The sequence below is a fragment of the Hippocampus bargibanti genome, linkage group LG08 (genome assembly GCF_051943395.1).
Source record: "Hippocampus bargibanti isolate YZ-2025 linkage group LG08, ASM5194339v1, whole genome shotgun sequence".
In the NCBI taxonomy this organism is placed as follows: Eukaryota; Metazoa; Chordata; class Actinopteri; order Syngnathiformes; family Syngnathidae; genus Hippocampus; species Hippocampus bargibanti.
Window position 1 is genome coordinate 26,364,802 of NC_142741.1, and position 16,241 is coordinate 26,381,042.

Consider the following 16,241-nt stretch of genomic DNA (forward strand, 5'->3'; position numbering starts at 1 on the left):
TATACCAAAAACTGGCCTCAACTGGCCTCATTTAAAATCCCACTCGGCCCACATTACTTTTGTTCGTCGAACGGCAGCATTTTCCAAACAGATGATTGAGCGCCTATTCCGCCGCGGGCAACAAAAAAAAAAAAAACGTTTTGCAACTGACAACATATGAATGGAGCCAATGAGGTAAAAAGGTAGAGGATAGTATTCTATAGTGCCAGGACGTCACCAAAGGCAGCAGTCTGGCATTGCTTTTGCTCAGCTGGTGTCGGTGGGTGGCTGCGTGGCAGAAGGCCTGCAAGACACGCACGCCGCTTGTCTTATTTGCATATGCGGCCGTCACGTCACATTTCATCAAAGGTTGTCTCCTTCTCCCGGCTTCACTCTGGTTACCCTCCTCATCTCCGAATTACACACCGCCTTTTGTTCTGCACAATTACGACGGGGACACTTGTCTGGAAAAAAATTAATAGATAAATACATCGATAAATAGAAAAAAAACGGCTAAAATAAATACATGGTTAGGAGGAATAAATAATAAATAAAAAAATACATAGATACTCACAAAAAGCCCGCTACTTTGTCATACAGCTCTAAAACGGATTTATTAACTCCTTCGCTGCCATTGTTGCATTTATTTGGGAATTGAAAATATGATGTAGAGCGCCATTCCCAAATTTTTATTTTATTTTTTGGTTTGTTTTTTTCTTGTTTGGGTGCTGATAAAGCACTGGCCTTGGCCTCTGGCAATGTTGTTTTTTCCCTTCCACAAGGGTGTAGCATTTCCCTTTTTCCATGTTAGCGCTTTGGTCGATATTCAGCCGTTGTTAAAGTGCTATCTAAACCAATATGTATGTATCGCATTGTCTTTTGGACAGCCGGCCTCATTTCATGCTCATATAATTCCAGACACATATGATTTAGCAATTAACAATTTTTTTTTGCATTGAATGTTTATGTAGTCCTAAAACTCAATATTCCTCCTGGTCGGTCCTGGAATTCGAGTGATAATAACAAAAACCGTGGCACTGGAGTGGATACATTTTTGCACATTGTCTGGCAGTGAATGAGTTAAGAGGCACACTCATCTCCATCAAGTGACTGCGTGTGCAATCCCGCAAAAGAAAAAAAAACCGCACAGTTAACATTGATTTGGTGGATTTTTTTTTTTATGTATTTTTTAGGTGACCTGATGTCATCTTTACAAAGCGAATTGGCTCAATCTAATGGCTGAATAGGAGAAATGAGGAGAGGGGCAAATCTTTCCCACGTCTAAAAATGATCGGTGTTTGGGCCACATTTGCATTTAATGAGCAGTGGTGAGCCATCAGTGCTCGGAGACGGAGAAATTTGGAACAGCGCAACACAGACGGACGGGAGAGATTAAAAGGACATCAACTTCTCCAGTCTTATTGCAAAGACAATGAGGAAGAACGTGGAGATAATGTACACAAATGATCGTAAATATAGCGCCATCTACAAGGTCAGACGCAGCCCTTTTCCAAATGCTGTTCCACCTTTCATTTTTTTTAATCCATAATAAATATTGTTCATCTCAATAATTCTGCAGTCACACCATAGTTTTATTAACAGTACAGCAAGTGTACTGTTGGGGTTCTTAAGTGCCAGACAACTCTCATAAAACGGTGAGCGTATTTTCCGGTGTATAAGGCACACCCAAACGCCTTGATTTTCCTGAAAAGATGATCCCGCGCCTCATACGCCGGTCGGTGCGCTTTATATGTGAAGTCATATTGAGCCACAACTACTGTCAGCAGCCACCGACTCCATTTCCCCCCTTTAAAAGAAGTCGCGCGTCACCCCAAATTGTACTGTAACGCCTTATATTGTGGTGTGCCTTATATTTGGAAAACTTTGGAGTGGATTTGCCTTGATTATTCTCGAATACTTTCAGGAATAACAGCGAATGAGTGAATGGATGTAATGCATAAACGTGAGCGCTTTGTGATCGTAAGGTTTATCGAGTCCATGCCACTTGCTATCAAATGTAATCTCAAGGGACCGGCAACAGAACATCAACAGGATGCGCTCACGTGACTCCCAGACAGCAGAAGTGAATGAAGCGAGGCCTTATCGCTCCAATGTGTCCTGACGTGATCATGGCGGTCAAACTTCAAATTTCATTAAACAAAAAAAAAAACAAAAAAAAAACAGACCCGAGGCGCCAACTGGACTTTCTTTCTTGACTCAAAGCTGATTCCCATCGCCCAGGCGATGATCATGGGAAATATTTATTTACATCAATTTGATCTGAGATGGCGCCCGCCATTTATTTTATAGCTTTATGGATGACAATAAGGATTTTATTGTTGCGAGCAATCTAAGCAGGCTTTGAGACGGCAAAGTGCGGCGGCTGTAATCGCGCTTGGCGTTGGGATCGTTTGGCATCAGCTACTTTCAACTCATTACGTTTTCACAACCGTCTCAAAAGAAAGTCAGTCGACGATGCTAGTAAACGTTGAGCACGACTGAAAATCGTAAACATAATAATCATCATAAATATAAGGCACTACATTATCGAAACAACCATCATAACATCGTCGTGACGCTATTGGATGATTGACGAACTTTTTCAGCACATCAATCGCAACCAAGTGTCCACTTTTAACAAAGCTTCCCTGCTTCCTATTTGCTCCTGCAGCTCCAGAAACTGCGTTTTAGCTCATTGGATCATCAATATCCAATCATTACTTCCGGTTAAATCAGCTTTCGCCTTGGCGGAGGTGCTCTTGTTTTGATGATGACTTTATTTGAAAATGATATACTCCCTCGTCCAACAAATCCGTGAGCCAAATTGCTTTGCGAAACACGACCCGGGCGACCCATTACGGAAATGCATTAGTGCCTTATGTCATGTTTATTTGGATTTTTTTATTTGGCTCTATTTGGATGTGAGGGCGGAGAGAGAACACGATAGAGCCGTATTTTAAGAGCAGCTGTGGGGACAAACAGTGCTTACAGCTGTCCACCGTTGATTGGTTAGCATGCTTGCCAACAGGGCTGATATGCTGCACGGTGGCGGTTTGTCTTTTTTTCCGTTGGCCTCGGACTTTTATTTGTTACAGGCCACGTTATCGCAAGGCTGTGCTTTTAGCCGCTGTAAAGATCAGTTGGCGTAAGACCAAGAGGGGAGTCATGTAGGGGACATGACTCCCAGGACTTGGTCTCAAACAAATAGCTCCCTCGCCCCCGCCTTCGCCGCATGAAAATGGACAAACGTTCGTGTGGAAATGATCTCAAAAGAGAAGAGGAAGTCAACGTGACAGATCATTATTAAGACTTCTTATCAGTCTAGATCATTGACTCTCATTTGGACCTGCTCCACTCCCCTCCGCCTGCCCAAAATCTGATAATTACACTTCATTAGAGGAGCAGGTAGTGATGAGGCTTAGAGTGAGAGGAGCAATTTCGGATGATCCGGGGCTTTGTCAGAAAAGATGCTCGGATTTTAATCATGGAGGAAGTGATGAGTTGGCGACGGTGACCATATCTTTGTTTGGCCTCCAGCAAGTTATCACCAACAGTGTGAGAGATGAAACTGTTTTTACGCGGAAAAGCCGACTGCACCCTCCGCACCCTGCCCACCATCTTTTCCAGCGACTCAGCTCAGGCAAGCGCTATCGATCCATACGCACCAAATCTAGCAGACATTTAAACAGCATATTTGAAGCTTCATTTCCCCGTAACTACCGTGTTTTTTTTGGAATATAAGGCGCTTCTTCAATGAATGACATATTTAAAAACCTTTCCATACATAAGGCGCACCGCATTATAAGGGGCACCTTCAATGAATGACATTATTTAAAACGTTTTCCATACATGAGGGGCACTGGATTATGAGATGCAGGATCAGCTTTTAACAAAATCTTATTATAGGTGCCCTTATAGTGCAGAAAATACGGTAATGAAATTGCGCAGCGCCCAATTTCATTCCTAAAACAATGAGATTGAATTCTATTTTTAGAAACCAATCGTGACGTACAAGGTGACGAACCAATCAATCAGTCACGTTTCCTAAAAGTGACTGGCTGTCAATCAATGACTTGACTTCAGAAATGGATCCGTGACTACAAACTCAGTGACACATTTTGTCATTTATTCCACATGTTGATGGACCCATGAACCCTTTGCTTTTTAAAATCCCACAGAGCTTTTTTCAAGAACAGCAACAACACGCCGACAACACAGCAACTCTGTCCTGGTGTGTTTCTGCATGGATGTGCGTCCGTTTATTCTTTATTCTTGCTGTTGTGTCACGTTTGTGTCAAAAACTCCGTGAAATCATGCTCCGAGGTGCACACAAATTGTTAATTGTTATTTGACAAGCCCACCGCCCACACAATATGACCCCCCGAAGACCGTTGATGGGACACGGAAAAAAAAGTACTGCAGTCTCGGATGCTGCAGTATAATTCACGACGGAAGCCATTTTGGAAACGTGTGCTTATGAAAAGCCTGCCTTGAAGTTGCAGCTTGTTTAGCAGTTGCCCAAAAGGTACGATTTCCCAGAGGTGGAAGCAAAATCTCGTGTGTGTGTGTGTGTGTGCGCGCTTTGCGCGGGAGTGGGCGAGAGAGCGCGAGAGAGAAAGCCATGTAGAGATGGTGACTGCCATGTGGGAAGCATTGATTTTGAGCCCAGCATGGGAATGTGAGAAATGTCAACCTCTAATTGACTTGATAAAACTATTCTGAGTTCCGTATCAAAATATCTACAGCGCACACAGCACACACAAACAAAGGTTCCACTTGGACAAACCCCAGCGGGAGATCTCGGGAGGTCCGTGTGTGTGTGTGTGTGTGTGTGTGTGTGTGTGTGTGTGCGTACACAATGCCTAAACTTACCCTATTTGAAGTTTGACCAGTCGGACACACTGACTGTTTATGAGGTTTGTCTGCATCCATCATTTATAATCAGTCAAGAGTGCAGAGGCGCTCGTCTCTCACGAATTTTTTCTGGGAGGCCTCACTTGGACGTAGTGTCTTTTTTTCGCGGTGTCCCACATTAGTGAAGTGTATAAGGGTGCGCTTTATAGACTGAAAAATACGGTACTTCAATAATGAATGGTGTATTTGCAAACTTTTTCCATATATAAGGCAAAACAGACTATAAGACGCAAAAATGTTATCTGTGTATTTTATATAAATATACATAGCTTTCCTGGGCGCTAAAAAGTGTTCCTACCACGCTAAACAGTATTCGATTAGGGACTCTTCATTCCACCCTTTTTAAACATACATAGCACACAAACTCAACCACAAATATCATGTAAACACAGTAAATAATAAATGACAAACCCATACTAAAGTACGCCAACATAGGTGACAGTTATGCTAGCTGGTCACTCAGTCTCGCGCGAGCTAACGTAGAAGCCTTTCTCTCACGGACCTCAAATGTACCACTTGAAGATTTCGCTTCTTACTAGAATACTTTGAAATCAAATTGGATCCTTTCCAAACTGGAATTGTTCATTGAGCGCCATTTTTAAAAGCTGAATCAAGCGCATTTAAAAAAAAAAAAATAGCCCCAGAGTGAAATCTGTTTATCTGAGTTAATAAGAGTTTGAATTGAAGACATGTGCTCCTGCTTGTAAGTACACTTGATGGGTCCCGCTCTCGTTATTAGCAGCGATAATTAGGCCAGCTTTCACACATTGTGCCCCAATGATGCTTTCTGTTGCCATCACATCCTCACATCACCATTTTTTTTTTTTTGTGTGGCCAAGCCCACTGGTAATTAGCCGCTGTAATTAGGCAGACAAGTAACTCATATTCATATCGGGAATGCATGCATGTGTGACTTCCCCGCTAATTAAGAGTATTAATTACAATGGTAGCTCTCCCTTTGAGACGGCGCATCGCTCCCAGTTGGCGTTCTTATGGCTTTATCTCAAGCCGCCATCACCCCCAACAACAATTTACTTTCTTACGCCGTCAAATATGGCGTACACCTGCGGCAACATGAGAAGCGCCGCTACAAGACTAAAAGTGATAGTGTGCCCGTAAGGAAGCTTGACTATTGGGAAGGATTTGCATAGCCACGTGATTCCTATTTCTTCACATATATACAGACAGTTTGGCCGTAAAATGTGCGAGTGACGCCAAAGCTAATTTATATCCCAATGGGTATTTGCTTACATTTCCATGATTGACTAATTGGTTGGTTTCCCCAGTTTTCCAGCCACAAAGGCGCACCTTCAATAAACGAAAATAGTTTTCCAATATAATCGTGTATGTTCCGTTATGCTCTTCCATATATTCCTGGTTAAATATCTTGCCTTGCACTTTTTGGTGTATTTTTATGTCTTTTTTTTTCCCCCCCTTTTGCGTGTGCCGTTGTACATCCTCGGCACATACAAGAGTGTGACATCATTTACGGAGCGTTTTACAGGCCGCTCCCAAATGCCTGGCGACTTGTCGCATTTGAATATTGCAGCAGTTTCTGCCATCGGAGGCCAACACGGCACACATGCTCAGAATACACAACAAAAGCACGGGAGGGTGAATGCCAGCCCACAAATGCAAATGAGTCAGATGGAGTGAAATCAATAGTCTCATCAATACATTTTCTTTTTGCAAAATATATGATGAATAATGACTGCAACTCACGAAACTGTCATTAGATCACGCGAAGGAGTGACCATAATAAAACTTCCAATCACCCTTTTCATTGGTTTTAGTTGCTATAGTTGCATCAATGGACTCATCGTAAAAATCTCATTTCATTTCATTTATTCATGAAACACCCACAATGCACTCTGCTCGATCCTTAATTAGCTGAATCTTGATTGGTGCATTCCTAACCAAGCTTGGTTGCAGTGCACACATGAAGCCAAAACAGGTGAAAGGCAAAAGAAGCTTTCAAAACAAACAAATGCAACTGATTCACTATTCAAAAGTACTGTAACATTTTTTTTTTCTTTTTGCCGCGGGCTGTTTTCTCAAATACATAGGTTGAAGAACACTTCTTCAAAATCCGTGTTTACTTTGAAAACATTTTGTTGTAACGTTAGGCTACACTGAGCTGTGATTTTGTTCATTTGCAAACGTGTTCATTTTGAGTGGATAGCTCACTGGCCTATTTTTGCAAACTGAAAAATACATCAGCATACATGTTAAGTCTCACCATTTGGTCGGGAGACCACCGTATTCACGACTGACAAAAGCAACGACTGACACAATACAGAGCGTTCATTTTGAAGGTCAAACAAAAGAAAATGTAAAAAACAAAACACATGTTTATACTAATTGAATGTCGAAATAAACAATGAAAGCATTTTTGTGTTTTATTGACTTCTAATGGACACTTTTGTAACGCTCACATTATTTTAACACGCGCCACAGAGTCGCCAGCACGCAAATCTCCCGATTGATGATTTCTGAAAGTGAACGTATGCGTCAGACAGGACCGGGTGAGTCCCCTGGTCCTGTCCTGTCCTGTCCATCAAAAGCAAATGTCAGAAAGTAGTGATGTCGATTTCTACCCGCTTGTCTTTCCAGTGGACGGCTGCACGGACTGGTCAGTGGACTACCTGAAGTACCAAGTCCTGCAGGGCGAGCCGGTGCGGCTAAAGTGCGCCCTGTTTTATGGCTACATCCGCGCCAACTACAGCCAGGCTCAGAGCGTGGGCCTCAGCCTCATGTGGTACCGCAGCTCGGGCCTGGGTCACAGCGACTTTGAGGAGCCCATCTCCTTCGACGGCGTGCGCATGAGCAAGGAAGAGGACGCCATCTGGTTTAGACCCGCCGACCTTCAAGACGTCGGACTGTACTCTTGCGTCTTACGGTAAGAAATGTGTCCATCGCGCTTTTTCAACTAGCGCAGAGACTTAGCCTGATTTTATTACATCACTTATTATGACTGGTACATACTTTTGCAGAGAATCTCGTGAGCTTGCGTGGATGTACCGAAAGGTCGAAAGGAAAAGAAGAAGACTGCCAGTCTCAAATTTATTGGGAAATGAAAGATATGACGTAGAGCGGCATACTCCAATTTGTTCGGGTTTTGCTATTTTTTGCGAGGGTGCTGAGAAAACGCTGGCCAGAACTCTGGCAATGTTTTTACATTTTCCATGTTTGCACTTTTTTTTCTAGCTTCAGCTGTTTTTAAAGTGCAATATGTATGGATTGCATTGTATTTTCCCGCCCTCATTTCAAGCTCATATAACTACAGATCCCTATAATTTAGGAATTCTTTTTTTCTGATGTAAGAAGAGAGTCCAATGTTTCTAACGCTGCATTGAATGTTTATGTATGTATGTTAAAACTCACTATTCTGTGGGTCCTGGAAATCGAGTGACAATGACAACTGGAGTGGATACAATTCAGCACACGCCTGGCAGTGAATGAGTTAATGTACATAGCAAATGTTTTTCCGTCACGGTTTGTTTTGGGGCCGCCACAAAAAAATGGACCAAATTTGACTTGAACGGACAGTTAGGATGGCAGAAAAACAACAATGATTGGCACCAGCCTACCCAGCCTCGAAGACAAGGGCACGGAAAATCCTACTGTACCCTCCGCACCCTGCCCACCACCTTTTCCAGCGACTCCCCACAGGCAGGTGCTACTGATCCATGCGCACCAAATCCAGCAGATACTTAAACAGCTTCTTCCCTGTAGCCATTAACTGCTTGATACTTTGCACATTTTGTCCCCGTTGTTCCGGAGATTTCGCCCTTTTATGAAGGAATAGCCTCCCGTACTGATTTGTCAGGTCCTTTTTTGATGCTGATACACGTCCAACGTGTTCTGCCGGAGACAAATTCCTTGCGTGTTCTACATATTATAAAAAGCTGATTCTGATTCTAATTCGTAAATTATCGGTAGTTTGTGTTGCTAGCGTGGTGCGTAATAAGATTAAGAGGCACAATGGTGTCACGGTAACTTATTAACCTTTATGCCAGATAACAGCCTTCAATAATTGGCTCATTGCAGCTCTTCATTTCACCGAGTTTTTAGTAAATTGGGTTAAAGGCCTCAAGGAGCCAAAGAGGTTTGACGTACGCTAAGCGTGCTTGTGTGACGGTGAAAATGTGATGGAAGCCCCTGAGGTTTTTTTTCATAAGCAATGATACCTCAGTTTACAAACACTTTAAGCTCAGGAACTTTTCGCCTTCCGAACATTAAATTTGCGAGAATATTATCTTGGCAGAAAAAACTAGTTTTCGGCAAACGAACCAAACTACACAACACCACAGTGGCTGGCAGACTAGTTTTTGTCACCCCCCCTCTTTGAGTGCAGACGTGGTTTGTTATCGGGTGGAGTACTTTTGCTATTACGGGACAGAAAAAGACCCCACCGCAGGCTAGTGTTAAACCGAAGAGGACACACAAGAAAATGACGGTTGAGCAGAAGAAGGAGATCATCGAAAAATACGAACAAAGTGTGCGTTTGTGTGACTTAGCGTCCCAGTACCAGTACGCTAAGTCGACCATTGCTACGTGTGGCCCAGGGTGTTCCTGTGTTGTCTCAGCAACGGTCTCGGGCAATAGAAGAGGTTGAAAACCTTCTGTTGATTTGGGTGAACGAATAGCAGCTAGCAAGGGACAGTGTGAGCGAGGGTATTATCGCAGAGAAAGCACGGCAACTTCACTCGGATATCATCAAGAGGCAACTACCGGTACATCGTCGACCATCACAAAGGTCAATAAAAAGACTTTTTCATACAGTACAGTTTATTTCTTTAATTACAATACAATAACACACTTATTATACATAACATAAGGTCTATTTTGTGTCGTTTCAAGGCTTATTTAGTAGAAAATTACGTTTTATGGGGACCTGGAAACGGAATATTCTCATTTTAATGGTTTCTTATGGGAAATAAATGTTCAGAAAACAAACTTTTCTCCTTTCACGCATTTTCTGGAAACCAATTATGTATGTGAGCTGAGGTATCACTGTGTGTATATATATATATATATTTTAAATATGACTGCAGAATGTTGTTTTTAAAAGTTAGAATTCAGAGCACACGAGAAAGTGCCCGGCCGAGGGTGACTTCATGTGCTTTGGAGCCGTTGGGATTTTTATTTTATTTTTGTGTCTTCACGGATGGCACACCGTGAGTGATTTTCCCCCTGAGCTGAAATCGATGGTCTTTTTTGTCGGAGTGTAAGCCTTTGAGTCACACTTGTGACCTGAGCATCTCCGCCCGAATGCCTTTGGTCAACCTCAAAATCCAAGTGGGTGGACTTCACATCTCAGGACTGAAATAGTGTCAAACTTAATCAGTAAATTATCTCCTGACTGTCTTATTTTATTGTTTTGGGTGGGAGACATTGATCAAAATTCCACAGTCGACATCTTAGTTGCTCAAATAATTCATTTTCACGCACTCACCACTATACCAGAGACGAGCGTGACACCGTCCCGACGTGGGTTTTCTCCGGGTACTCCAGTTGTTTCCCACATTGCTAAGACATGCACAACAGACTGACTCAACACTGAAAATGGAGTCACTTTGAGCATCTGTGTTCATCTCTGCGTTGCTCTGCGATTGCCTGGCAACTGGTTCAGGGTGTCCCCTACCCATTGCCCAAAGATGACCGGGATAGGCTCCGACATCTCCTGCAACACTTCTGATGAGAAAATCAGAATCATCTTTATTGCTAAGTATTTAGAACACACAAGGAATTTGTCTCTGGTAGAACACGCCACACTGGTATCATCATAAAAAAAATGCAAAAAGGCCCTATACAATTCTATTTGGGTTACTGTTTATAGCGTCAATGGCGACGGGGGAAGAAGCCGTTTAAATGTCTGGACAGGGTTGTGGGCAGGGTGCGGAGGGTACAGTAGGATTTTCCGTGCCCTTGTTTTGATTCTCGCAGTGTGCAAGTCCTCGAGAGCGGCTAGGGCAGTGAAATAGATTGTAAAATGGATATATGGATGTTCCAGATACGCCATCATTTGTTTTCACACAGTGTTGTTGATAAGAGGCGGGTGGCGGGGTCGTGTATGTCACCCCGTGACGTAATGCCACAGACTTTGTCTTTTGGCTTTGGTGTTGATGCTCACTGAACCAAGGTCTCAGTGCATTTTACCGACTCTGCCTTTTTTGCTCATCTTCAAGGGGGCACTTTGTCAAAGTCCCAAATGATAGCAATTTCACCGTGTTCCACTTTGGATGCTCCGCTGCGTAGCGTTTAGTCCCACAGCTGTGACGTATTTGGATACCTGCGTGACCGTTATGAATGGTAAAGGGGGGCAAATTGCGGAAATGAGTCTCCGGAGTGGCCGCCCGCCCATCAACTGTGACATTACACGACCAAGTACATTTTTAGGAGCTGAAAATGTGTTTGGGAGCAAAAAGTCTTCTCTCCGCCATTTCCTTTCCGCTCATGAATCGAGCGCTACCCGAGCGTGCAACCGCTATTTTGCTACGTAGCCGCTATCATGTCACAGCCGACGGCCGTGTTGTTGGATGCACAGATTGTTTGCTGCCAGCGTTAGCTTCAGATAAGCGGTACCAGAGTACACTGTATCGTACTCAAAGCTAGCAATCCTAAGCATAAAGTGAAATGATAAATACCATATTTTCCACACTATAAGGCTAAACTATGTCAAATAAACATAGAAGGCTAAAATCAAACGGCTAAAATATAAGGCTAAAAGCCTTCAGTTTTTTGAAAAGTTGCGATTTATAATCCGGCATGCATTATACATGGAAATGCTTTACAATGATGTCATTCATTTAAGGTGCGCCTTATAATACCTTATAGTTCCAAAAATATGGTAAGTACCATATTTTCCACATTATGACGTGCGCTACAAAAATGTTTGTACGTACCGTTGTTTGTAACTCGAATGTTCGTAATTAGGGGAGCAGCTGTTCATACTAAATATCACAACGACTTTGATATTCAACGTAAATGAAGTTTGCTTGAGCTTAACCTGGAGTTACAATGTATTGTAAAGAGTTGATTGCGCGCCATTCGTCATGTCTTAAGCAGCGTTTGGCGTGGACAACCGCCAACGTCGGAACGCCGTCAAATAATTCGAAACAAATTGAGAAATTGAGCTGTGCAGGCAAGACATATTTTTTCTTTGTTATATCTGCTCTGACCTCCTCTCCTTGCCTTACTTTTCTGATGAGATGCATCAGTCAATCAGTCAAGCACACAAAACAACACTCCTACATATTTTCCTTCCTAATAATGGCAGTATTGAATCTGTCAAGAGAAGTGGCGTCATCCATGTGTCCCTGCCTAATTAACGCCGCGCGGACAATCACGTCACATCACAGCCTCTTCAACTGCTGCGGCGGTATCAAGTGTGACACGGGCAGCGCCTTCACCAGGAAGTTGACCTCTGGCTGTCCATGGAGGCGGCGACCTTGCGCACGTGACACTGTGTATGTGTGGATGTTTAGAATCGACATCCGTCTGCTCCCGCTGGGCCTCCGTGCCTCGGCCGTGTTATTTCTGCTCATATTTGCTTTGCTTAACCAGGCGGGCCATTTCCTGCATAGGCAGATATGCGTTAAGAGGGGCGGCGGGGTTTTGAAATCTCCTCCGAGTGGACTCGACTGGCCTGAAGTGCCGCCTCTGCCTCCTCCATCCACCCGAAGGGCCGTTGCTCGTCGCTTCTTTTTGCTTCCGGGCAGCTTTTTCCATTTTGTCGTCTGCTTTGTGATGTGGAGGAGGACTCTCCACCAAATGCTTCATTTCAATGGCAATTCTTTCAGCCGCAGTTTAGAAAATTGTAAGGATATGTATATATGCACGTGTGCTTCGTAGCTATGAGGTGGGGCGGGGGGGCAAAGTTGACTCCCTCCTTGCTTCCATCATGTGAGTCGATCAAGCCAAGCCCCCAGCGTTTGCGGTGAACGGGAGCATCTGGCCAGCCTTAAATGTGATGTCATGAAATGGAAGGAAAAGCCGCTTTGGATCTCTTCTGGAAAATGAGCCACTTGGCTCAGGCGGGGCAAAGTGGCGCAACGATGGGTGAACACTGGGTGAACACAGGTGTCGGGAAGGCTGGATCTTACCAGCCAGCCGCTTTCACTGAAAAGTGGCACGGCAAGATTTGTTCCTTCTTCTTTCTGGACAAGAGCGCGTGCGGCGATGTTGACGGCTCACAATGTCTGTTGTGGATGACGCCAATGAAACTCATTCGGGCGTGCATCGTGGAATTGCAAGCTGGTAAATACAAATACAAAATAAATGTGCCGAAATAAATACATATCTAAACGGATAAATAAATACAGCAATACATGAGAAGGTTCAGAAACTCCTGCAATGTACGGTACTGCTACTCCTCTCCTTTTTGTATCTTGAGAATTATTGGTTTAATTCCCTATTCCGAAACCTTCACTTTTGTACAGATGACGGCTGAAGAAACCTTCTCATCGATGGACCACTCCTGTACGACTGAGAGCTTACACAGACGTACAGCAATACATATTTACATGAAGAAAGAAAAAAAAGATAAATAGATAAATGGTCAAAGAAATAAATATACATGGATAAATACATACATACATACATACACACATAAAACAATAATTAAATAAATAAAATAACAAATAAATAAATGACTAAATAGAAAACGAGCTTCCTCCACGCGGGCCAATAAGCGATGCACGGCGCCATATTACTGCTTGACCTTATTAATGCTTTGGTGAATGAATGGCAGCCAGCAAATCCCCGCAGCCGGGTTGTTATGGCAACCGTAGGTGCCCTTGTGCTTTGTTTGCGCCTCTCTCTATTTTGGGGCGGCCGAGTGTCATCGCACACGGCTTGTTTTGTAACGCCGCAGATCATGAAGATGAGCGTTGTGAACGCGCTATTGAGTGAGAGACGGCGGGCGAGGTTGAAGGGGACCTCCTCCGGCTAAAATTCATCACCGCTTAAGTGTGACGTGTGTTGACGGTTGCTAGGGAAGCAGGAAGCGGGGGCAGGTTCGCCTGGACCGCTCCCGGCCTTCCTGGTGGGAGGCCAGAGGGTTTGTTTGTCTGCCTGCTTTTTAGCATTGCCAAGCTCCGACTGACGACTCGAAAACACCTCCGATCACTCCTCCATAAATCCTATCTTGGTCGCGGCCATGAAAGATGCCGGAATACATTTACTCCCAAAGCCGCCAATGTTGTGTAACAATGGGGGATGAAAATGACTGGAAGGACATGATAGTGGGGAGATGCTCGGAGGGAACTGACCCCCGTTAAGGCGCTTTACCTGTGGGGTGATTTGGATATGTCACTCATACAATTCACTAAATCATTGTGAAAATAAAATGACCTTGAGAGTTTTGAAAGGCGCTTAGAAATGAAATGGATCATTATTAAAAAAATATAGAGCATGACAACAACTGAAGCAGAAATAGAACCGAAAAAGACACATCATAATAAGCTTACATCCAATGCAAATCTGAAGACAATTTTTATTAAAGCCCAATTATTCACATGAAATGAAGAGTGACAACATCTTATTTTTTTAATAATATTTCCTGTACGGTGAAGTAAAGGTTCCAATAAGGCAATGGGGTTCAGCTTTGAAAGAATGTAATAAATGGAGGCAATTTCCAATGGGAAAATGGCTTTTGAAAATGATAATAACTTGGAAGTGGAGCATCATCCGGCAGTAGATATTTGCTTGCGCGCTAATAATATTCAACATGGCCTCCAAGTCCATTTCATTGCCCCCGCGGCAGCCAAATCTGCTTTGTAAGTATAGGATGACAGAAGAAACATTCATCTTTTGTTTCTGGACATGACTGATGTATGATTCGTTTGCATAACAAGATTTACAGTCTTTTGGTGAGGACTTGGATGGTCGTCAAACACTAAAGCAACATATTTCATTCACTCGCTGCCATTCCCAAATTTATTCGGGAATTGAAAAGTGTGACGTGCAGCGCCATTCCAGAATTTGTTCGGGTTTTGGTTTTTCTCGCTGGGTGTGCCGATGAAACGATTTCTGGCAATGTTTTTTCACTTCTACGAAGGGTCAGCACATGGCTTTAGTCCATGTCAGCGCTTCGTAAAGCACTATAAACCAATATGTATGTATTGTATTTTGTACAGCCGCCCCCATTTCAAGCTCAGAAAACTCCAGACCGATATAACTTAGGAATTCACTTTTTTTTCTGATGAAAGAAGAGGGGCTAAGGTTCCTTACTCTGAATTGAAGTCAATAATCTGTGGGTTCTGTAATTGGAGTGAAAATGACAAAAACCCTGGCACTGGAGTGGACACATTTTAGCCCATGGTCTGACAGTGAATGAGTTAAGAACGATGCATGTGTAAACGAGCGTCTTTATTTGTCTCTCGGCAGGAATTCCACTTATTGCATGAAGGTTTCCATGTCGTTAATGGTGGCGGAGAACGACACCAACAAGTGCTACAACTCCAACATGCGACGGATGGAGAAGGCTGAACTCAGCAAGAGCAAAGACATCGTGTGCCCTGACATTGACGACTACGTTGAATCGGGCAAAGAAGCAGACATTACTTGGTACAAGGTGAGTCAGGCTAACATCTCAACAACCACAACAATGGAAAACTTGACTTTTTAATGGTTTGTTTACAAATAGTCTCTCAATTGCCTGCCCACGCAGCGAGTGTGGAATCAAGCAGCCTTGCAAATCGTTTTTGATCTGCTTGGTTTTAACGGCGTGGTGGCTAACGGGGGTGCTCATTTGCATACCCCCCCTCCCCCACGCTGGGTTTATCCAACCACGACAGGTTCGGATCAACCCACATTCCCTACGGGTGCGATGCCATAATATCATGCCAATCATACAGGGTAAGCATAGCTGCAATATGTTCTGTTGGACCCTCAGATTAGCATTAGCGAACATGATTAGCTTTTGCTAAGCAGTGGATGTGAAATCCACAAAACAACAGCAATAGTGGTGGTGGGGCCATACTGTATTTACATTTAGACACAATGCAGTGTACGCCCGCTTCGATGTTTTTATGGCCACATACACACAAAGATACACGCTCCGCGATATCCTCTCCCAAGCCGCTGAAGCCCGAGGCGTACGATTCAGCCAGGTCATCATTATATAACAAAAAGCATATTTGTTTATTGGCCCGGCCATATCAGGGCAGCTCCATACAGTTTGCTTGCTTGCCTGAGACCGAGGCGACCCCCCAAAAACAGGCCCCCCAGTTGAAAATTCGGGTTGAGTATGACCTGTAATTCTTCATCCTTTGGGTATTTCGGGCAAAGAAAGCACGTCAAGGATGTTCTTACCGCCCGTGGGACCTTTTGGAAGTTGTTTC

General features: G+C 43.6%; 1 protein-coding gene across 3 annotated transcripts in view; it reads left to right on the plus strand.

Annotated features, from left to right (window-relative positions):
- il1rapl1a (interleukin 1 receptor accessory protein-like 1a) overlaps positions 1 to 16,241 on the plus strand; it is a 237,149-nt gene that overhangs the window by 138,321 nt on the left and 82,587 nt on the right. For all 3 annotated transcript variants that reach the window (XM_089003081.1, XM_089003082.1, XM_089003083.1), the window contains exons 3-4: positions 7,507 to 7,792; positions 15,286 to 15,472. In XM_089003081.1, the coding sequence (XP_088859207.1) occupies positions 7,507 to 7,792; positions 15,286 to 15,472 (473 nt within the window). The remainder of the gene's footprint in view (positions 1 to 7,506; positions 7,793 to 15,285; positions 15,473 to 16,241) is intronic.